Here is a 24,023-nt window from a genome sequence, read left to right as displayed (position 1 = left end):
CAGAAAGCATTCTTTTCAAGTGCTTATGGCATTTTCACCAACATAGACCATATGCTGGACCATAAAACAAATATCAGTATATATCTAAGAATCAAAATCATAGAGTATATGCTCCAGCCACAATAGTATTTAATTAGAAATCCATATAAATAAGATATCTAGAAAATCAATTTTAGAAAACATGCAACATGCTTCTCAGTAACACTTGGGTCAAAGAAGACATCACAAGAAAAAAATCCAAAGCATCAGTGACTGAGTAATCAAAATGTTGGATACAGCTAACATAGTGTTTAGAGAGAATTTTACAACTTTAAATGCCTATAGTGGAAATGAGCAAAGGAGTAAAGTCAATTATCTATGCTTTTATCATAAGAACCCTGAAAAAGAAGAGTAAAATAAACCCAAAGTTAATAAATATAAGCCAATAATAAAAATAGTGAAAACATGAAATGGAAAAATGAACAAACAATAGAGACGATCAGTGGTCAATTTTTCTGTGCTCCATGCACAAAAATTCAGTTCAGAATGATTTTATATTTAAATATATATCCAGAACCACAGAGATCTTAGAATAAAAATTAGGAAAATATAGGAATAAAATGGGAACTCTGTGGGAATAAAAATCCGAAAGTAATTGCCCACCAGGTAAATTGGGGGGAGGGCAGGGAATTGACTAAGAACAGGCAGAAAAAAACTTTCTGGAGTGAAGGAAATGGCTTATATCTTCTTTTTGGTGGTACTTACATGGACATATATAACTGTCAAGGTTCATTGACACTGAACACTTAAGTGTGTACACTGAACACTTAAGATCTGGGCCTTGTAATGCATGTAAACTACATCTCTATTTTTTTAAGTAGAGAAAGGTGTCTTGGGGGGTTTATGGCAGTGGTGTTTGGGCAGACTGGGGCATAGGTTTCAGAAGCATTCACAGCATCTTCAGTTCAACAATTTGCTAAGAATGTTTTTGCAGCCAAAAATATAAGATAAGTGCAAATATCTATGATTAGAGTCATTGGGCATGCCATATAATTAATTCGTTATCACTAGATACCTTTCCTTCAATGAGGTTCTTCCATTAGGAACTCAGAGCTCTCCAGAGAAAAATTGCAATTGAGGTTTGGATATATTGGGTGGAAAAGAAAGTCACCTCACATAAAACTTAGTGATTGGAGCTGTCACCGTTGTAAATTTCTAAACTTTGCAAGACAGCAGCAACATTTCAAATGACATTCTGAGAGAGGCGATAATGGGCTAACGTAGATGTCCCTCCAGGTGGAATTACTGCACAAGGACAATTACATTGCCCTTGGTGACATCTCCCAGTTTGGTTTAAGTTCACAGATTGCGGATCCCAGACAGCTGGTATCAACTGACCAGTGTTCTGTTAAGGCTAAACCCAAGACTCTTTATCACACTGTGGCCTTAAGATTGGATTTCTCTTCCTGTTCCTGGGAAGAATTAGAGATATAACCTAAAGGTCACTATTATTCTGAGAAAAGGGATCCTGGAGGAGGAGGGAGCAATGAGTATGTGGCAGGAGTTCAAGGTGACAAAGGCTGAGCCAGAAGCCACAGAGCATAAAGCTCCAGTCCTTCCTCCAGGGATGAGGCAATGAGGACTCCGACTCCTCTGTCCGGTTTTTAACAATCTAACTTACGGTTAGAGCTTTTTCCTTTTCTTTCAACTACTCCTGGCAGTAGTGGGGTCATGGAATTTTTGTAAAAAATGGGGTGGAGGAAAATAAGGCATCTGTGTGAGTGTATAACCATTTTACCTCTGTTTTTAGCCCTCTTCTGGGTCACACTAGAATCAGATCTGCTCCCCAGCATCTTCTGTTTCCTGGCGAGTGATTCCTGCTACCTTGGATTGGCCATGACGGGCTGGAGCTGCCTTGTGACAGGAGCAGGAGGGTTTCTGGGTCAGAGGATCGTCCGCCTCTTGGTGGAGGAGAAGGAGCTGAAGGAGATCAGGGTCTTGGACAAGGCCTTCAGACCAGAACTGAGGGAGGAATTTTCCAGTAAGTAACCTTGAGTCATGGATCTGTGGCTCCATCTTAAACTCCGCACGGGTGTGGGGAGGTGGACCTTGTCTAACAAGTTAAGGAAAGTTGTAGCCAAATGAAAGCCAATCGCACATCTAAAGTCATCAGAAAGGAAACAGTATAAAATGGTATAGTGTGAAAGATACTGGATAGGGTGTCCAGAGACTGGATTCTGGCCCTGACCCAGAACTTGAGGGGCAGCCATGTCAGCCTCAAGGCCTCTTTTCTTCTCTTCTCGAAAATCACACATGAGTTCTCTTTCTTGTCTACAACTCTTATATTCTGAAGCTTTTTGTCTTGGCAATTGCTGTGCAACATTCACAAAGGGCACCATTTACCTGGAGACCTCACCAGTGGGTCCCTGCCTCTCTAGACTGCCCCAGGCTTTGTTTCATTTTATAACTTCTTTAGCATCTTTAGTGAAGGCAAAACAAAAGGAAGTGAAGGTACAGATGTGTGTGTAAGTGGATGTGTGTGTAAGTGGATGTGTGTGTCAAAGAGAGAAAGAAAATGAGGGGGAAAGCAAATCAGAGACAGAGAATGAGAAAGAGAATGAATGAGAAAGGTAGTGTGAGAGAGAGAGAGCATCAGCAAGAGAGAGAGAGCGAGAGTGAGAGAGATCATCAGTGAGAGAGAGAAAGAGAGAAAGAGAGCGTGCACAGGTGCACAACACAGAGCAGAGACAGAGTAAGAGGCAGTATGAGGCCAGCATGCCTCATTGATATTTCTCATATATAGCTTTTTTTTTTAAAACCATTTGTCTCTGTTGCTCAATACCCCAAAGAAATTGACTGCAGATTTTGCTGTAGTAACTCTTTGTGCAAATAATCCTGTGAGGAAGGTAGAAAAGGGGTCACCTCCAACTGGACAATGAACCCATCAAGTTCTGGAAATATAAAGTAACTTGCCAAAAACAGCTAATTAATGTGTAGCAGAGCTCAGACCAGAGCTTCGTTCCAGAGGCTTCATCACTTGACCCTGGGGCTAATCCTTGGCAAAGTAGGTTTTCAGTCTCTCCCTTTGCCTCTCTGTGTGCCCCAAACCAATTCCCTGTCCTCCTTCCAGATGTTTGCTCTTTCCCAATAAACTGCTACACATTCTGATTTCTGTGCTTTTGTTTACTTGTTCCTTTTATGGAATGTACACCCTCCACTCTAACACCCCCACTCTAACCGTCTATCCAGGGGACTGGGTGAACTATGTGTCTTCATGCAGGTTCTGGCTGCCTAGAAGGTCCTTCCCTGTTCACACAGAAGCTGCCCTTGACACTCTATTCTTCTTTCACTCTTCCCTGACCTCTTCAAATGTCCAGTTTCCACCACTCTCTGTTCTAATGGTGTCTTTGAAAAACAAATATTAACCAATGACAAATATTAAATGTTTGTACTCCTTATGTCTCAGCAATATTTGCAATCTAACATCTGATACCAGGAAAAAGCAATGCTCAGCCTAGAGGAACAGTTTTCCTATGGTGAAAATGCAGGGGATATAATGGATGGGCAGAGGTCTGTATGAAGATAAAAACAGAGAATCCTTTCAGTGTTCTTTCTGTGCCCAGGCACTGTGCTAAACGTTTTGTATGTGCAGACTCATTACTCCTCATAACAACCCTATGAGATCAGTAATATTATTATCCTCCTTTTTTATAGGTGAGGAGACAGGCACAGAGAGGTTAACCAACTTGTCCAAGGTCCTACAGTTAGATTATGGCGAAGCTGGATTTGAACCCAGGCAGTCTAGTGCAGCGTCGGTGCCCTTAAGCAGTAGTTTGTCTAGCAGCTTCTCTGAGCCTCCCTCCAGCCCAACACACACCACAAAAGCAACTGCATTTAGTCTACATGAAACGCTTGCCAAGTCCACAGTGCCTTGGAGAAGGAGGGAGCTACGGCTCCATCAAAAAAGTTCCCTTTTCTGGTCTCTCTAGATCCCTGGGGACTCACTGGGGAAGAGTCATTTTCTATCAGCTTTGGACTTCTTCCGCTTTGAGATGGTAATTCCTTTGAGCCAGTCTGTCTAAAGTCGGCAGTAAAGGAGAAGCAGAGAAAGGGAGTAGAAAAGGTAGAGGTGGAAATACAACCAGAGAAAATTCCAGTCTCGGGCTCACATCCACCTCCTTCCCAGCAGCCTCTTCTCTGACTCCACCATTGCAGGGCCTTCTTGGAGTTGCCTGACAGTGGGAAGGGGCTGGGAGTAGACGAAACAAGGCAGAAGCATCAGGACAGCAAATGGTCCTGCCTGTACCCCAGGAAGGAATTTCTCCAGCCTATAATTTTTCATTCCGAATTTTGTTCTCACTGTTCTTTGACCTTTGTTGGCAATTTCAGTTAAACTGGCTTATTCTTACTCTCTCAGAAAAGTGGATTCTAAACAGCTATTCCTGCACCTGGGGTACAGGGTCTAAAAATGGCAGGTGGGATGGGCAGATTTGAGCCTTCACTAGAAAACTGACTTTAGATCTGTCCCTTAACCTCTCTGAGCCTAAGTTTCCTCACCAATAAAGTAGGACTCAGAATAGCTACCTTACAAGATAGCTGTAAAAGGAAAGAAGCAAGCTGTGGGCTGTATGCAGATTATAAAGCACAAATGAGAGTAGAGTATTTATCTGAGCTCCATGTAGCATGGTGTTCATTTTGGGGCTAATTCCAGGTGACAACTTTACTGGCAGCGTTACTGCCTGGAGATTTCAGAGGAGCCTGAAGATATGGATGTTATATCTGCTGCCCTTGGCTAGACACTAGACAGCTGAGATGTTAGTTCATCAGTGGCTAACTCATTTTCCGCATTGCTATCTGCTTTTTATGATAACTGATAAAAATTTCTCAATGAAATTCATCATTTAAGCCCATCTGCAGTTCCTGAGTAATGGCTCCACTCTCCTCCCAATTGCCCAAGCAGGAAACCATAGGGGTGATTTTGTCTCCTTTTCCTCTCAGCCCAGATCCAGTAGGTATCAGGACCTTCAAGGTAAGGTCTGAAATTCAAACCTGGTGTATCTCTCCCCTCCTCTGCTTCCACTGCTGGACCCTGCCTCCAGCCCTCGTCTAAACTTTGGCACAGACATTCTGATTAATCTCTTGATCACCTGGATTTCTCATATACCCTATACCAGTCCGTTTTATATCCTCAAGTCAAGGTAAACTTCCTATGCCACCACTCTGCGTCTGTTTCTCTTGTATTATTATTATTATTAATATTTTGAGACAGGGTCTTTCTGTGCCACCGAGTCTGGTGTGCAGTGGCATGATCTCAATTCACTGCAACCTCTGCCTCCCGGACTCCAGACTCCATCCATCCTCCCGCTTCAGGTTTGTGATTACCTGGGACTATAGGCATGTGCCATCATGCCAGGCTAATTTTTGTAATTTTAGTAAAGACAGAGTTTTGCCACGTTTTGCAACCTGACCCCCACCTCCAGAAATCAAGTGATTCACCACCTCAGAGTCCCAAAGAGCTGGAATTACAGGCATGAGCCACTGCGCCCAGCCTGTTTCTCTACTGATTCCAACATAAATAAGGGTTTTTCTTTGACATGGTGCTGGAGACCCAAAATCATAATTCTATATATGATTCCTCATTACCTACAGAATTAAATTCAAACTTTCCCTCTTATACCCAACTCTCCACAATCACTCTATTCTCCATAAAAAATTTGGTGAGTCTCCCATGACTCTAGCAATGCTTATATTCCAGGGACGTGTGACAGTTCACTTCTCACATTACTTTTCTGGAATAAGATGGGGTAGAAACAGATGTTTGCTCTTTCCCAATAAACTGCTACACATGCTGATTTCTGTGCTTTTGTTTGCTTGTTCCTTTTATGGAATGTACACCCTCCACTCTAACACCCCCACTCTAACCATCCTTGAACACCTATGAAACATCACCTTTATCAGAAAACTTCCCAACCAGATCCAGAAAGCTTTCCAATAACCTGACCTGTGTTCACACAGAGCTCCAGAATAAGACCAAGCTGACTGTACTGGAAGGAGACATTCTGGATGAGCCATTCCTGAAGAGAGCCTGCCAGGACGTCTCGGTAGTCATCCACACCGCCTGTATCATTGATGTCTTTGGTGTCACTCACAGAGAGTCCATCATGAACGTCAATGTGAAAGGTACGGTAGCCTGGGGAGGAGATAAAGCAAGTTGGTTAAATGAGGTTCAGAAAGAAGGACAAGAAAGGGAAGAGAAGTCACTCCATTGAACACCTGCTGAGCTCTGGGCCAAGTGCCTTTGCTGATCACTACTGACTGGGGAGTTCAAGGCTGGTATCCTCAGTTTTTTAGATGAGAAAACTAGGGCTGAGAGACAGCAAGTAACTTTTCCAAGGCCCCACAGTTAAGTAAGTAAGTAGGAGCGTTAGACTTTAAAGTCACTCTTGTGTGACTCCAAAGGCTGTGGAAGCTCTTTCTACTGTGGCCCCAATCAAAAGTCAACTAAACTCCAACTTCAAACTCATGATATCCAGCTACTCCTTGGCTCCCTGGGCCAGAATCAGACCTTCCAGGTGCCACCGTAGTCATCATTTTGAACCTTGTGTGCAGGCTGATGAGAACATTCAGAGCCCTCCTGCCCACCTCAAAGAAGAAGTCCTCTCGAGAGAACTAGCGAAGCTGGTTCACAGAGGTCTGTCAGGACAGAATTATCCAGCACATGCCTTCCCACAATATTTTCTTAACAATAAGAGTTTCCCAGTATCAAGAATACAATCTCTTCAGCTCAGCACAGGGCCTACTATTACAGAGCCATTTCCAGCCAGGTGCCCAAAGTGCACCCTCATTTGATCCATATTTTTTTAAGGAATCTTGCCATGCAGTCTCACCCTCTGACTCCCAGAGCCCAGTTCTCTTCAAACCACAGCACCCCACCGCTGGCCTGGCCCTCCACATTCAGTCTACTCAAATTCTTATAAAGCAACTAATTGCTTTTGAGTCTCCAGCACTACCTAAAAAAAAAAAAAACAAAACCCTTACCAGTTTCTACATAGCCATACCCCTAAGTACCACTACAGTTCAAGGAGTGTGCTAAGAGTAAAGAGTTTTTTGTTTTAATGTTGACTTTCCACAGCTCCCAAAAACAGGGGATAAGAAATGACAGGGGGAGTGTTAGAGGCATCTGTTTCTTAAAACCATTATCACTCCCAGGCTTAGAAAATGCTTCACAATGATGGCCATTTCATGAGGCTGTCTCTCCAGAAAATCAAATTGCACAGAGACTTTAAAAATGGCTAAGAATACAAAAATGGGGAAAAATGATCATTTGCCTAGGAAATCTCTTCCTTCTTCAAGGGAAAGCACTCCAGATACCTCCATGAGCTTTGCTTCCACACAGCTCAGGGCACGCTGACAGGTCCTCCCAGTGCAGGTGTTACCAGAAGAGGGCACACTCCTCTCCACAGTCCTCCACCAGGCTCCACAGCAAACGCCAGGGCAGGGTTTAAAGGAAGGTTTATCACCCCCACTTTACATAACTGGGTAAACAGAGTCATCGCCAGAATTGGAAGCTGCTTTCCCAGGGAACGCACAATCAGGAAAAAGAGTGTGGGTTTCCAGCATCTCCCCACAACCCACTCTTTGCTCAATGACTCCAGAGATGGTCTTTGTAACAAAGTTTTATTAATCCATTGCAAAATGAGAAAAATACCATCAATTCTATGTATATCTAAGAATGTATATTGCCTATATTCAACTGTGAGTTTGTGTGTGTAATGCAAATTCTTTCACTGTCCTTTCTTGCCTAAGGACTGACTGGGACTGTTCATATTCTCAGAGTATAGTCTCCTGATTTTTAGACTTTAAATGATCTGTCTTTAATTTTATTGATGACAAATCATACTTTTTCAATATTCTTACTTGGCAAAATATAAAGTGATTACCCTAGGTCCTTTTCCAAAATTAAAGTATATATATATATGCGTATATATATATATATACACACACACACACACCACACAAACATAGGTCTATGAAACCCAAAAGTTTAGAAATTCTTGCTTTCTAGAACCCAAATGTCAGTTTCTTTTTATTTTTGTGTTTTTCCTATGGCTGTATCATGACCCAATCTCAGTCAGAGCCACAGAAGAATGCACCCTGAGTCTGTTATAACCACTGCACTTGGGAGTGGGGAGTGGGGCACATGGATCTGTGCATGTGGTTGGAGCTTCTTTGGGATATTTCCTGACACTGACATCATGCTCTTCCTGGGCAGGTACCCAGCTCCTGTTGGAGGCCTGTGTCCAAGCCAGTGTGCCAGTCTTCATCTACACCAGTACCCTAGAGGTAGCCGGGCCCAACTCCTACAAGGAAATCATCCAGAATGGCCATGAAGAAGAGCCTCTGGAGAACACATGGCCTGCTCCATACCCATACAGCAAAAAGCTTGCTGAGAAGGCTGTGCTGGCAGCCAATGGGTGGACTCTGAAAAATGGTGGCACCTTGTACACTTGTGCCTTAAGACCCATGTATATCTATGGGGAAGGAGGCCCATTCCTTTCTGCCAGTATAAATGAGGCCCTGAACAACAATGGGATCCTGTCAAGTGTTGGCAAGTTCTCCACTGTCAACCCAGTCTATGTTGGCAACGTGGCCTGGGCTCACATTCTGGCCTTGAGGGCCCTGCGGGACCCCAAGAAGGCCCCAAGTGTCCAAGGACAGTTCTATTACATCTCAGATGACACACCTCACCAAAGCTATGATAACCTTAATTACATCCTGAGCAAAGAGTTTGGCCTCTGCCTTGATTCCAGATGGAGGCTTCCTTTAGCCCTGATGTACTGGATTGGCTTCCTGCTGGAAGTAGTGAGCTTCCTACTCAGCCCAGTTTACTCCTATCAACCGCCCTTCAACCGCCACACGGTGACATTGTCAAATAGCGTGTTCACCTTCTCTTATAAGAAGGCTCAGCGAGATCTGGCATATAAGCCGCTCTACAGCTGGGAGGAAGCCAAGCAGAAAACTGTGGAGTGGGTTGGTTCCCTTGTGGACCGGCACAAGGAGACCCTGAAGTCCAAGACTCAGTGATTTAAGGATGACAGAGATGTGCATGTGGGTGTTGATAGGAGATGTCATCAAGCTCCACCCTCCTGGCTTCATACAGAAGGTGACAAGGGCACAAGCCCAGGTTCTGCTGCCTCCCTTTCACACAATGCCCAACTTATTGTCTTCTTCATGTCATCAAAATCTGCACAGTCACTGGCCCAACCAGAAGCTTTCTGTCCTAATCATACGCCAGAGGACAGACAATATGATTTGCTGTTACCCAATCTCAGTGGCTGATTCTGAATGACTGTGGTCACTTTTAACTTGAGGTTCTCCTTTGACTAATGGAGCTAATTGAGCTCCATTTCCCCTCTTAAATGAGAAAGCATTTCTTTTCTCTTTAATCTCCTATTACTTCACACAGTTCAATGTAAAGAGCAATAAATGTTTTAATGCTTAACCTGGAGAGAGGCATGGTTTCTGTTAATACATACTTTCATCCTTTTCCTTTCATTTGCAACTATCACCGTCTCCAACTTAGAAGAGTAGCATGAAACCGGGGTTGCGGAGTGGGCAGAGTAGTGGGAGGTACAGAAAGGGCAGATGAATACTGAATAAGCTCTACTATGTTTTAGGCATGTATGAAATGACCTACATATGACTTATATTATCTCATTTAATACTCATCAGAAACCTGTCAATTGAGGAAAATGACAAGTCTCAATCATTTTAGGAGATTTATTTGAAGATGTGCCCAGGAGACAGGCCTATTCCTTTCTCCAAAGATGATTTGGAGGGCTCCAATTCAAAGGGGGAAAAGAGAGGGATATTGAGAAGCACACAGTTTTTATGTAAGGGGATAGTAGGAAAAAAATAGGCATTCATGCCTTCGGCTCAGTGAATCTGCATTGTTTACATAAGATGACATGAACAGTAGGGGCAGAGGGAAAATGCAGGGAATCTGCATTGTACATAAAATAACACAGACAAGATGGGGTAGGGGAACAATCAGATAGACATTCATGTCTGGGGTGACTGCACCTGTAGTGATAAGCTATCAATTTGCATTGCTGTGGTGAAGTTTTAACAGCTCACTAGGAAATTCCTTGTGGGCAAAACATGGGTGAAGCGTGTAGCTTTTTATCTTGTAGCCATCTTATTTAGGCACCAAAAGGGGTAGGCAGGTTTGCATTACCCAGTTCCCAGCTTGATTTTTCCCTTTGGCTAAATGAGTTTGGGGTCCCATAATTTAATTTTTTTTCACATTTTCCCCCTTTTTTTCTCCAAACTCTTTCAAAGTATTGCATTTTGAAAGAAATATGCGTTCCTGGCCTCTGGTTGCTTTTTCTTTTTCTTTTTCTTTTTTTTTTTTTTTTTTTTTTTGCTGGTTTCTCATGGCTAGGATGGTTTATTCCTAGAAGTTCAGGTCCCACGTCACTAGGAAGGCTCGTTCCTGGGAGGTTATGTCTCACCTTGCTAGGAAGGCTTATTCCTGGGAAGTCTTGTCCCATGAAGATACAAAAAAAAAAAAAAAAAATGGAAGAAGGGAACATGAGAGGAAACCAGAAAGAGAGAGAGAGAGAAAAAAAAGAAAATACATAGGGACATAGGCCAGATTTACAGCAACAAAAGGAAAGCAAACCTGGAAGCTGGGTCGGAGTATATCACTGCCTCCTCAATTAGAGCAATTCTTTAGGCCTTTTAGTTGCATGTTGACTTATATGTAAGCACATACCACAACAACATTGTAAGCAAAAACAGGATGGAACACAAATTATTACTATTATTCCTATTATAAACAATAGTTTCTACCACCGTGTTCCCCAGGATCCAAGCCAACCACTCAACCAATCGATTAGTGAGGGTTTTGGATCTGACATGTTGGTTACCTGGGTTTTCATATCAGTCATATGTTGCATTATGTTCTTTGATTCATCTGGAATATACACACAACATTTAGTTTTTATGATGACACAGGTCCCCTCTTGTGCTGTCATGAGTATCTAAAGTCATGATTTTGCAGCACAGCTTTCCTCATAAGCATAACCTCATTGTTTAGCAAGGGGATACACATGCAGCTATCATTCAGGGCCTTTTGGGTGTAATTCATAAAGGCCTCTCTATGCCATATAACATCTTCAATACCTATCTGTGGTATAAAGATTGAAGCTAAATGATCATGCCATTGGAATACTGAACACATCCAATGAGAGTGTAAATGAAAAAGGTTTGCTGGTTTTGGCAGGGTCTGAATTACTTGTCCTTGTGCCCAAGCATAACCTTGGGAACATCATCCCAACCACCTTGGAGGTAACTATGGCCATAAGTTAGTGCCACATAGCCAATATGTCCCATTTGGAGCTAGCCAATAAATATCTGGTTGCTGCACCCAATTGTTGGCATGCCAGTCAGCGTCTTATAATATGATAATGTGGTCTCAATGTTCTCCAGGTATCCACCCCATATCTCTCGTACTGTTTTGTTAAGTTGGCCAACGAATGGGTGAGCCATATAAATCCATCCCAAATTTGTATTATTCCATTCTGAAAATGGGTCATTGTTTGAGGCATGGTTACCACCTTCTCTTTCAGTTTGGGAGATGCTAAAGTGAGAGCAAATGAGCTGGTCTTTTCCACTGAAAAACTTTTCCTATGTCCCTCACTCTTAAGAGTGTTTTTAATGGGCTAACTATATATATATTGTATTTTGTTATGGTAGCACTAAGAATACCAGACTGTTTCTGTGATGCAATACATTTTTGGTATTGTATCTAGTCCTGACCTTGGAAGGGGGATACTCACCATGGCAGGCCAGAGCCACTGGAGAGAGGCATGAGCCCACATATCCAGCAGGTGTCCTTCTGTAATCTGTCTGCATAATCCTGAGCCTATTGTAGAAATAGGTTTGTTTCATGGGCATCAGTAGCAAGAAGACGTAGGGATATATAATTAATAATAGCAAGGTTGTGAAATTCATTTTAGTTACTAACAGATGTTAGTTAAATTAGACAAAAGCAAGTGCCCTGTTCTGCATAAGACAGTAGTTGCCAGTATATCTAGGACAATCATTGTAATGGTTATTGTACAATGAACATAGACATTTCTTTGTATACAGGCCTGGTCCTGTATCTTGGGTTTAAGCAGTCCACAATAGCTGTCATCTGCTTCTAATTTTGGGTTGAAGGTCAATGTTTAGTGAACTGGAGGTGAAGGTCTTTGGTGGAAGTTACAGTCCGCTCAGGAGATTGTGCCTTTTTAAAATGAGTGATGTGAATCCAAAAGTCTATACCCTCTAATTTTGTGGCACATGGATTAGTCAATAGTACCTGGTATGGGCCCTTCCATCAGGGTTGAAAGGAATTATTTATTAGATGTCTTTTCCAATAGACAAAATTTCTGAGTTGCAGATTGTGACCAGGCATCTTATCTTCAGGGAGCACACTATGAAAGGAATTCCTTACCAAATCTTGGCATTTTTTAAGGTGGATGAAAAAAAGTCCCTCACAATATTGCAATCTATCTCCCTTGAGAAAAGTTGGATTCGTTATGTTTGTTCCCGTACACATGGGCCTTCCCACTATAATTTCTTAAGGGGACAATTGATGTTTTCCAAAAGGGGCTGATCAGAGTGTAAGCAGGAGTGCTTTGGACCAGGGGAGGAAAAATGCTTCTGTGAACTTAGCGGATTGGGTTTTAATTATTCCATTGGTCCTTTCCACCAGGCCTGAGGATTGGGGATGGTAGGCACAATGGAAATGTTGAAATATGGGCCAAATTTTACAAATGCTTTGAATAACCTGGCCAGTAAAGTGAGTTCCCCTGTCATTGTGAAGTTCACCAGGGACTCCCCACAGTGGGATACTTTTTTCTAGTAGGATTTTTCCAACTGCCATGGCTGTTGCTTGCCTGCAGGGAAAAGATTCAACCCAATGGGAAAACATGCAGACTATTACTAAAACATACCTGTAACCTTGAGATGATGGCAGCTGGATAAAATCAAGGTGCCATACGTCAAGAGGTCCAGTGAGAAAGGAAAAATGACCCTGGGCCCCATGGAGGGGCTTTCGTGGGTTACATTTGGGACAAATAACAAGAGTAAACTTTTTGTGCCACTGTGAAGGATGGTTTCCAGTAATATTGTTTACATTAGGATATTATTTTATCTGGATTCCAATGGCTTAGATTATGAACATATTCCATAAGGGGCACCTGACATCCAATTAGAATAGTGGATTTATTATTAGGTCCACATCATATTTCAGTTTTGGGAGACAAGTATTCCCCTGCCTGTTTCCAAGTAGATTTCTCTCTTGTAGGAGCTATGCTCTGGGTTTCTTTCAACATGTTTCTAAGTGTTTTGGGGTTTTATGGCCATTTCTTGTACTGGGGCTTGTGGCTTGGATGCTGCTCTTTTAGCTGTAGTGTCAGCCAATTGGTTACCTGACTTTCTGTGGCGTCTAATTTTGAGTGACCTGGGATTTTTATAATTGCCAAACATTTGGGTTTTAAAATAGCTTCTAACAGCTCTCATATTGGTGTCCATTATTTTATGGGTTTTCCTGAGGAGGTTCAATATCCTCTCTCTTTCCATAGCATCCCAAAGTCATGAGCAACCCCAAAAGCATAGTGGCTGTCAGTGTAAATGTTTGCAGCCTTGTCTTTTGCCAATTGACAAACTTGGATCAGGGAAATCAATTCGGCCACTTGAGCTGATCTGGCTTGGGGAAGAAGACTGGCTTCAATTACCTCTGCTACGGAAACCACAGCATATCCTCCTCTAAAATTTCCTTCCTCCCCTCTTAAATAACACCCATCTGTATCTGATTCTATCTCAGTATTATCCAGTGGGGTCTCTTATAAGTCTGTTCTGGGGGTGAGAAGTTGGTCAATCATCAGAACATAGTCATTAGGGGTTTTATTGGAAGAGCCTGTCAAGGAAGTGGTTGCATTCAGATTATTACAGAGGGAAATAGTAATATTGGGAAATGATAAAAGCAAAATTTCATAAGAGGCTAACCAGTTGACAGATGTTGAGTATGATGAGAGTTGAGAAGGGTCTTAAGAGAATGTGGCACAAAAATGGTAATGGGGGAACCCATAATTATTTCTTCAACAGAGTTGTACAGAAGGGCCATGGCTGCTATTGCTCTCACACAGGAGGCAGCCCTCAAGCCACAGGGTCCAGCTATTGGCTATAATAGCCTATAGGTCTCTGATGATCACCATGTTTCTGGGATCAGTATCCTGCATGCAGTACCTCCAGTTTCGTGTACGAAAAGGGAGAAAGGCAATAGTTTGGGTATCCTAATGCTGGGGCATTAGTTAGAATTTCCTTTATTTGTTGTACAGCTGATTGTCCCTCTGAAGTCCACATGATGGGATCAGGTTGTTCATTTTTTAGGTATGCATACAGAGGTTACGCCATAAGGGAGAAATTTGGTATCCAGTTTCTACAACAGGTTGGCAGGCCCAAAAATCCTCTAAGTTGCTTCATAGTGATGGGCATTGGAAAAGCTAAAATTCCTCTCACTCTGTCAGGGTTAATACTCAGTCCTTTGAGATAATATGCCCCAAATACTTAATGTGTGGTAAGCATAGCTGAAATTTGTCTTTGGACACTTTGTGTCCTTTGGTGGCTGTTTGAGTAAATACAGACTATCTTCCTGGGAAGAAGATAGTATGCCTGAACAAAGGAGAAGGTCCTCCATGTACTGGGTGAAGGTTGAGCCCTGGGGAAAAATTAAATCCTCTTAATCAGCTTTTAATATTTGGGAAAAGTAAGTGGGACTTTCTGTATACGCTTGGGGCATTGTAGTCCACATATATTGCCATTTTTTCCAAGTAAAGGCAAACAAATGCTGGCTGTCTGGATCTGCAGGAATACTAAAAAAAAAAAAAAAAAAAAAAGGCACGGCGGAAATCCACAGCTGAGAAATACTGGCTGGTAGTGGCTACTGCTGATAGAAGGGTATGTGGTTCGGGGACTACTGAGTGCCTGAGTATTACAATATTGTTAATTGCCCCCAAGTCACGCACAAATCTTTATCCTCTCCCGCTTGGATGTTTTACAGGAAAGCATCCAATGGCTGTTGCAGGGGCTTATGCAGGGAATAATGAGCTTTTTTTTTTTTTCCAGATAATCTTGTATGATAGGGGCAATTCCGTCTATGGCTTCCTGTCATGGAGGATATTGTTTAAAGTTGGATAGGGGTTTCTTTGGGTTTACCTCTACCTTTATTAAAGTGGTTGAGGGTATTTTTCCCATACCTGTATTTGACTGAGGCCATAAGTGGGAGGGGACATCTTGAACAAGTACTCCGCTTCTGGTGTTAGCAGGAAGATTGAGGAAGCTAAAAGGAGTTTTATTGCTTCCTGCTCTTTATTCCGATGTTTACTCTTCTCCCTTAATATTTCTTCCCCTGCCTCCATTTTATTTTCCCAGTCACAAGCTGACATTTTAACATTACTAATGCAAAATTGTGGTACATTGTCAGGACGTTTTTTAATTTGGTATTTTTGCTCACCTGGCTCCAATTCTAAAAAGAGTTCACCTTTTGATTTAAAAAAAAAAAAGGATATGAGCATTATGGATGTTGAGGAGATCATGGCCCAGATGATTGACAGGGGCCCGAGGGCATATAAGAACATATGGGACGTATTGAGCGTGTCATGCTTAGAGCCTGTGGAGGGGAAGCTGAAGCCGACGAAAAGGTAAGGGGTAGGTCTGAACTTAAACATGGGACTGTTTTATTAGACACACCCACCATGTTAAATCTTTTATTACTTTAAGGAATGGGGTTTCTAAATAAGTTGGGATTTATCAAAGGAATAGTCATGCCTTTGTCAAAACAGTTTTAAGCTCTTTTTTTTTTTTTCTTTTTTTATTGGGAGGCCGAGATGGGCGGATCACGCGGTCAGGAGATGGAGACCATCCTGGCTAACACGGTGAAACCCCGTCTCCACTAAAAAATACAAAAAACTAGCCAGGCGAGGTGGCGGGTGCGTGTAGTCCCAGCTACTCGGGAGGCTGAGGCAGGAGAATGGCGTAAACCCGGGAGGCGGAGCTTGCAGTGAGCTGAGATCCGGCCACTGCACTCCAGCCTGGGCGACAGAGCGAGACTCCATCTCAAAAAAAAATAAAAATAAATAAAATAAAATGGTTTATTGTTATATTAATCTCTCCCAGTTTGTTTGTCAGGGTAGAGTATTTAAAGAGGTGAAACCCCTGTATTTCCTCAGAGCATCCCTAGTCTTCCTAAGTTGCATTCTCTAGCCTTTTCTTTCGCTTCAGCCTAAGGCAATCCCTCTTGAGGCATCCCAGTCTTTCACAGTAGTAACAAACTTGGAGGAAAGAGTTCTCAGACTGAGGGAGCTTAAAGTCTTTCTGGGACTGAGAGGTTTGGGAAGTTAATTGCTTTAGCTGTAAATGCATAACTCAGGCAATCTTCTTTTTCCTTCTTTATCATAATGTGAGATAACTGGTCAGATAAGTTAACTAGTTCATTAGTTCTGGCTGTGGCCCAATTTGTCAAGTGGTGTTTTACAAGGGTGGCTAAATCATCATCCAGTCTGTTTAAGAAATTTTCATTTGGTAATATATCATTTTTAGTATTTTCAAACAATCAGCTGACATCCCGCAATATTGTCTTAAAGTTTTATCAGAACATGTGAAACAATCTAAAACTGATTCATTTGGGTTCTGGCAGCATTGTTGGATTTTATTCCAATCCACAACCCTTTGGAACACTGAAGGACTAATATTTAACAGAGTGGTCGATTGTTCCCATGCGTCTTTACACCCGTCTTCTGGATTTGTGGAGCCTGATTATTGTGGCTCTATTGGGCCTTCAGGGGTCAAATCTGCTATAAGGTCTGACCATTGAGCTTTTTCCAGCCATTCCCTAGCTTTAGCTTCTGAGACCGACATGTGGACTAGCTGATAATGGTCTGAATGACCTTCGTCATAGGTTCTGATAATAAACTCAACTTCTCGGGCAAACCCAGTTGGATCTTTATGGGGTCAGGAAATTCTTTATGCCTCATAATTCAGCCTTTGACTAGGGTTGGTAGACAATTGCTGGGGTTCCCCTACCTGTTACTGGTTGTTCCCAAAATGAGGAAATCATGAGAGAAGTCCCTGCGGGGTCCCGCTTTCCCACATCTTCCAGATGAGACTCTGCCATTGGGGATGTCAGGGAATCATCAGCGGGTGGGGTCCATGGAGTCAGATTCCTGACTCTGTCTTCTCTTGAGCAAGTGTTAAACATGCTGGGGAAGGTAAGGACAGATCTGGCCTGGGAAGCTCAGAGAGGTCAGGGTAGAGTGGGAGTGTAGGTGGAGGTGGGGAAGGTGTCAAAGGGGAATTAGTGGATCCCGAGGATTTCTTTAAGAGAGATAAAATATTAGAGAGTTCTTTATTAGCATTCCCAAGTTGTTTGTTCACCTCCTGTAGGGAGATGAGGTGGTCTTCCCCGCTTTTGTTACTTTCTAGATACCACTGAACATAGTTCTCCCATTCTGGTTGTTTGCTATTTGTGTCTGCGTTTCCATAGTGGTTCACAGGTACACTGATTTGGGCATCTCAAAAGATTCCCATTTAGGCCACTGTAACTTAGAATCTGCTTTAGTTACAGTGGTCCACTCGGTTAAATATTTGCATGATGATTTGCCATAAGTATTTTGCATATACCTAGCTAGAGTTCCTAAAGGGGGAACTTTATGTTTCGTAGCTGCTGGGATCTTAGAGGCCTCGTTCGCCATAATTTAGAGTTCATCTTTAAATTTGACCAAGTTGGGACATGTGTCGGGCACAAAATGTGCTCCATGCAGAGCTAACTTTTCAGAGCCATTAGCCCCTGACCCAGTTTGGTCTACCTGTGTCATGGCTACCGGGCACAATGTGTCGGGGGCTCACGGTGCAGGAGGGATCACTTCCTTATATGCACCTGCCAGCTGAGATTAGACCCTAAGTATGTTCTTCTGAGGGGGAAACCTATTTAGAGCCACCGCACATCTTAGGGAGCATTTCTTTCAAGACACCTTCACATGATTCTCAATCACCTGAGAATGCCTCAAAAGGCTGAGGGGAGCAAGGTGCTCTATTTCTTCATAGTGGAAGATTCCACACTCATGAGCCAGAGGGTTCAGAGTTGGTCAAATCCGACAGGAGAAAGGACTGAAATACACACACACACACACACACACACACACACACACAACAAAACAGTTAAGCAAAACTAACAGTGATCACACTGAGCGCTCTAAGTGTGAGCAGAAAATTAACACCAGCTGGTTGTTAATGTTAATTTTAGTCATTTAAAAGAATTGATAAGACACAATCCCAAACCAGTTTCATACCTAGTGATGGGGTCCAAGCTGGAGACCACGCTCCACTGATGCAGAAGCAGATGAGCTCACCTTCCTTGATGGAAGCAAGTAGAAAAACTACCACAAAAAAAAAGGGGAGTTGTTTTAACAGAAAATAAACCTCTGACCCCCTAACTGAAAAATATTGGAAGGGATCCCAGCAGGAAAGAGTTCCCTGACTTTGGCAAATCATCCTGTCAGTTTGGGATATAAAGTGCTCAAGCAGGTACCAAGCACCGAGAGGCAAATTTCCACAGGTCAGGTCACTTTCACTCAGGATCCCTCCATGGTTACCAGATGTCAATTGAGGAAAATGATGAGACAAGTCTGAATCGTTTTAGCAGGTTCATTTGTCAAAGTTAAGGACAGACCCAGGAGACAGGTCTATGCCTTTCTCTGTAGACGATTTTGAGTGCTTCAAATTCAAAGGGGGAAAGAGTGGGATATTGAGAAGCACACAGTTTTTATGTAAGGGGAGGGTAGGGAAAAATAGCCATCATGCCCTTGTCCGGCTCAGTGAATCTGCATTTTTTATATAAGATGACATAAAAGAGGCAGAGGGAGGCCGAGGCGGGCGGATCACGAGGTCAGGAGATCGAGACCATCCTGGCTAACACGGTGAAACCCCGTCTCTACTAAAAATACAAAAAAAAAAAAAAAAACTAGCCAGGCATGTGGTGGGCGCCTGTAATCCCAGCTGCTTGGGAGGCTGAGGCAGGAGAATGGCATGAACCCGGGAGGCGGAGCTTGCAGTGAGCCGAGATCGCGCCACTGCACTCCCGCCTGGGTGACAGAGCGAGACTCCGTCTCAAAAAAAAAAAAAAAAAAGGCAGAGGGAAAATGCAGGGAATCTGCATTGTACATAAGGTAAGATGGAAAACACTGGGTAGGGGAACAATCAGATATGCATTTGTGTCTGGCAGCCCGGGTGACTGCCCTGTAAAGATAAGTTACCAATTTGCATTGCCATGATGAAGTTTTAACAGCTAACTAGAAATTTTCTTGTGGGCAAAATATGGGATGGGGAAGTGGGGCGGGGATGTGGCTTTTCATCTTGTAGCCATCTTATTTAGGCACCAAAAGGGAGAGGCAGGTTTGCATGACCCAGTTCCCAGCTTGACTTTTCCCTTTGGCTAAATGAGTGTGGGGTCCCAAAATTTAATTTTCTTTCACAAACCTATGAGGTGAGGGTGACTATTCTCATTTTATCAGTGAGGAAACTTGTTCACAGTCACACTGATTAGTGACTAAGCCTTCTACCAGGGAGTCGGCCTTGAAAGTCCTTATCTTTCCACAGAATCACACAGCCTGAACTGGTCTTGTCAGTGGTACCGCAGAGCACTGGAGCAGGGAGTGCTGATTCTTGGGAGAGCCCCAGCTCACTTGGTTTACCTCTTTTTGCTCAGTCCCATGCGGGGGACTCTCTAGAACCCAGAAGATTCCCTGAGGGGCATCTGGAAGGGTTTACATGCCTTACCAAATGGGCCTGAGCAGGGGAGAGAGAAGCAAAAAGGCATCCAGCCTCCACCAATTTCAGTACTAATTTCCTTGAAGGTCTCTACAACACACCTGGCTATACGTGTGTTGGCCATTCGGGTCATTTATAACCCTGCATTTTACCCTTTAAAATTACACAATGAAGCCACACCATGGGTTCCTGGGCAAGTAAAGGGAACAAGCGTGAACTTCCCCAAAAATGTACCTTCTATTCAGCCCAAGAAGTGGAAGTCTATTATCCCACATCCCCAGATTTAACTGCCTCTCTCTCATTTCTCCTTGTCTTCTTTAAATCACATCCTTTCTTCCTTTATTCTTCCATTTCTTTAGCCTCTTTCCTTACCTCTGTCTCCCCTTTAATCACTGGCCCTCTCATTCTTCTCAATTTCCATGAGAAGAGGAGACCAATCAAGACAAATGTGGGGACTTCAATGATGATGTAGTCATTAACCAACCAAAGAAGCAATAGTTTAAAAAAAAAAACAAAACACAGTCAGGGGCATCAGGGACAGAAGTGAACTGAAGCAGGTGAGGAAGTTGCTGTGGGTCCAGAGTGTGGGGAGGGAAAGCTGTCTCCCTCTGTACCTGGCAATGAAGAGAGTCACACCCAACATCAAAACGGCTTCTTTCTTTCACAGAAAATTTACAGATCATTAATCAGCTGAATTTGATTACTGCAAAGGAGATTATCTCAGTGTTCATTCTGCAGGGAAAAAGGAAAAACATTCTGGCCCAGATGAACAAGTTTCCACCACCTTCAACACCCCAAAGAACAGAAGATCAGCACCAGCCTCAGGACGGAGTGACCCCAGGCAGTGGGGAAAGGTGAAAAATGGAAGGAACACTCATTTTTCCTCGGCCACTGCACAAAATACAAGAGCAGCATCTGTCCAGCTCTTGTAAGGTATTCACACCATCTGTATATTAATGACAAACAGCATGAGAAGGATAGGAGGGTGGTGGAATCTGGGGCAAGAGCCCTTCCCCCTTGTATTTCAGCCTAGTGAAACCCCACACCTATAAAACCACCAGAGCAATTTTCACAGGGAAGGGAAGGAAAAGGACATATCTCCAACGGGCAGCAAGGGGTGTTTGAAGAAAGAGACGAGGGGATCGGATGGGCCAGCAGTCTCAACTGAACAAGCAAAAAGGCCTTGGAGTGTTGTAGCCAACAAAATGTGCCATCCTTTCTTATACCTGAGGGTGCCAGGTGGGCAGAGCTCCTGCACCAAGCTCCGCTGCACCTCATGCGATGCACCACACGGGGACGTCAAAGGCTCAGAGGGAAGAACAAGGAAATCTGACCTGGTGGGGACTTTTGGGTCCTTTTCTCCACCTAGGTGGCTCTGCAGGTACCTGGCAAGGGAATGAATGAACCCTCAGGCAAGTACTCAGCCACCAGCTTAAGGACGAGGTGTATATGACTACAGAGAACAGAGCTAAGCTGAAGTCACTGGGAAAAGCCACAGGAGCCCATGGGGCTTGAATGAGGACTTGGATTCCTGGGTCCAGGCAGGGAGCACAGCCTGGGCAGTGGTGCAGAGGAGGATGAGAGGCATGAGGAGCTCCCTGCCCCCACCTTCTAGGAAGCGTGTACAGAGGGCAGATGAGGGCGCTCAGGTGCAAGAGTCAGTCACAGACCCAATAGGCAGGGTCCAAGTGCTGGGGTGGGGCGCGGAGCCCACAACGGCCTGGTGAGAACTGGCAGGAAAGTGGCCAGAGGCCAACTCTTATGTGAAATCTCTTGATTTCTAAATATTAATGACTAACTGTAAATTGGAAAAAGCAGTGTGAAGACCTGCTGCAGGAGGGGGATGTATGGGGTAGTGTTCAAACTGTGTGCATAATATTTTACACCTTAAAAAGTGGGTGGACAAGTGTCAGCAGCAAATCTGTTCGTTCTTAGTGATATGTCCCAAATACACATTATTATACCATATACATATTTTCTGTGTGTGTGTCATAGGTTATAATTTTCTTAATAAATTAAACTTTGTGGGGGGAAAAGCATGCAAACTAACAAAACAAGTCTGCAGGCTGGACAAAGGCCTAATACTTCTGATTTTCCATTTCTGCTCCCAGTTTAGTGGTCCAGCGGGGGAGATAAAACATGAGACATGTTAGGTGCTGTGCACAGTAAATGTGCAGAGTGCCATAAGAAAGGAAAGTGCTTCCAGAGGATTTATTCCCATAGGGAATTCATAGGGTCCTTGCATTTAGGCAAGGATGACCTCACCCACAGCCTTGGCAGCACCAGTAGAGGCCGGGATGATGTTCTGGAGAGACCGGTGACCGTCATGCCACAGCTTCCCAGAGGGGCCATCCAAAGTCTTCTGACTGGCACTGATGGCATATACTGTGGTCACGAGTCCTTCCACGATACCAAAATTGTCATGGATGACCTTGGACAGGAGTGCTCAGCGGTTGGTCGGACAGGAGTCATTGCTGATGATCTTGAACCTGTTGTCATACTTCTCATGGTTCACATCCATCAGAAACCTGGGGACGTTAGCACTGGGGGCTGAGATGATGGCCCTTTTGACTCCCCTCTGGAAGTGAGCCCCAACTTTCTCCGTGGTAGTGAAGACACTGATGGACTCCACAAGGTACTCAGTAAGAGCATTGCCATTTTTTATTTTGGTAGGATCTAGCTTTCCATTGACAACAAGCTTCCCATTCTCAGCCTTGACGGTGCCATGGAATTTGCCATGGGTGGAATCATACGGGAACATGTAGGCCATGTAGTTGAGCTAAATTAAGGGGTCATTGATGGCGACAATATCCACTTTACCAGAGTTAAAAGTAGCCCTGGTGACCAGACACCCAATACAGCCAAATCCGTTTATTCAGGCCCTCAGCTTTACCATGTTGTCTCAGGGATGTGGTTGGAGCAAAACAGGACAGTGTGGCTGCCTGTGGAACAGGAAGAGAGAACTAGCTACAGCATATTATTTAACACATGGTTATCATATCAAGAAAGTCTGCAAGAACTCTGATGCCAATAGGGTATGGCTCAGATGGGCCTCACTTTACACAGCATGCTGAAATTCCCTGAGCATGTAGACAATTCAGTTGTCTCAGTATCATTTGTTTAAAAGACTATCCTTTTCCTTCATTGAATTTACTTTTGTCCAAATCAAGTGACCATAAGAATTTAGGCCATTAACTCACACATAAGCAAAAATTCCCTCAAAATGGATTATAGGTCTAAATGTAAGGGCTAAATTATGCACATCTTAGGAGAAAGCACAGATTAACATATTCATGATCTTGAATTAGGCAAAACCCCAACTTTTCCTGGTAAAAGGGAAAAAGTTTAAAAATGAGATCAAATGTTTGCATTTGATCAAAACTAAAATGATCAAAACTAAAAATATTTGCATTTTGAAAGACATCAATAAGAAAATGAAAACATAAGCTACGGACTAAGAAAACAATTTCAAATCACGTATTTGATAAAGACTTGTATCCAGAATATAAAATACAATTAAACAGCAAAAAGATAAATAACCCAGCTTTAAAATGGGGAAGATATTTGAATAGCATTTCATCGAAAAGGTATAGGAATGGCCAATAAAGCACATGAAAAGATGGTCAGCATCATCAGTCAGCAGGGAAATGCAAATCAAAACTACAATGTGATACAACTTCTTACCCACTAGAATGCTATAATAGAAAAGAAAGACAGTAACAATTGGAGGAAGTGAAAAAACAATGATGTGAAACATTGAAATACTCATGCATTGTTGATGGGACAGGCAGCCACACCGGAAAACAATTTGGCAGTTTCTTAAAACATTAAAGATACATTTACCATATGACTTAGCAGTGTCACTCCTACCTGTCTACCGCAAAGAAATAAAAATGTATGTCAACACGACACGTGAACGTGAATATTTATATCAGTTTATTCATAATAGTCCAAAAAGCAGAAGCACCTTGAATATCTATCAACTGATAAGTGAATAAACTAATGGGAGTCATCCATACAATTTAATGGGATTTGGCACCTAAAAGGAACAAAATATTGATACGTGCTACAACATAGATGAACCATAAAAGTATATTAAGCTAAGTGAAGGAAGATGGATACAAAGGACCACATATTATATGATTCCATTTATATGGTGTCCAGAAAAT

The 24,023-nt window shown here is 43.0% G+C and overlaps 1 protein-coding gene and 1 pseudogene across 1 annotated transcript; one reads left to right on the top strand and one right to left on the bottom strand.

Moving 5' to 3' along the window:
• Window positions 1–1,608: 1,608 nt before the first annotated feature.
• Window positions 1,609–9,481, top strand: HSD3B2 (hydroxy-delta-5-steroid dehydrogenase, 3 beta- and steroid delta-isomerase 2). The gene is made up of 4 exons (XM_015452196.4): window positions 1,609–1,661; window positions 1,790–2,020; window positions 5,995–6,159; window positions 8,252–9,481. Exons 2-4 carry the CDS (start codon window positions 1,876–1,878, stop codon window positions 9,061–9,063), a joined length of 1,122 nt encoding a protein of 373 aa, XP_015307682.1. The 5' UTR covers window positions 1,609–1,661; window positions 1,790–1,875; the 3' UTR covers window positions 9,064–9,481.
• Window positions 9,482–21,935: 12,454 nt separating this feature from the next.
• LOC102119919 (glyceraldehyde-3-phosphate dehydrogenase pseudogene) lies at window positions 21,936–22,729 on the bottom strand (annotated as a pseudogene).
• Window positions 22,730–24,023: the final 1,294 nt, after the last annotated feature.

This window comes from Macaca fascicularis, chromosome 1 (assembly GCF_037993035.2).
Source record: "Macaca fascicularis isolate 582-1 chromosome 1, T2T-MFA8v1.1".
Lineage (NCBI taxonomy): Eukaryota > Metazoa > Chordata > Mammalia > Primates > Cercopithecidae > Macaca > Macaca fascicularis.
The sequence above is the reverse complement of the archived record's forward strand: the minus strand, read 5'-3'. Positions and strand labels throughout refer to the sequence as shown.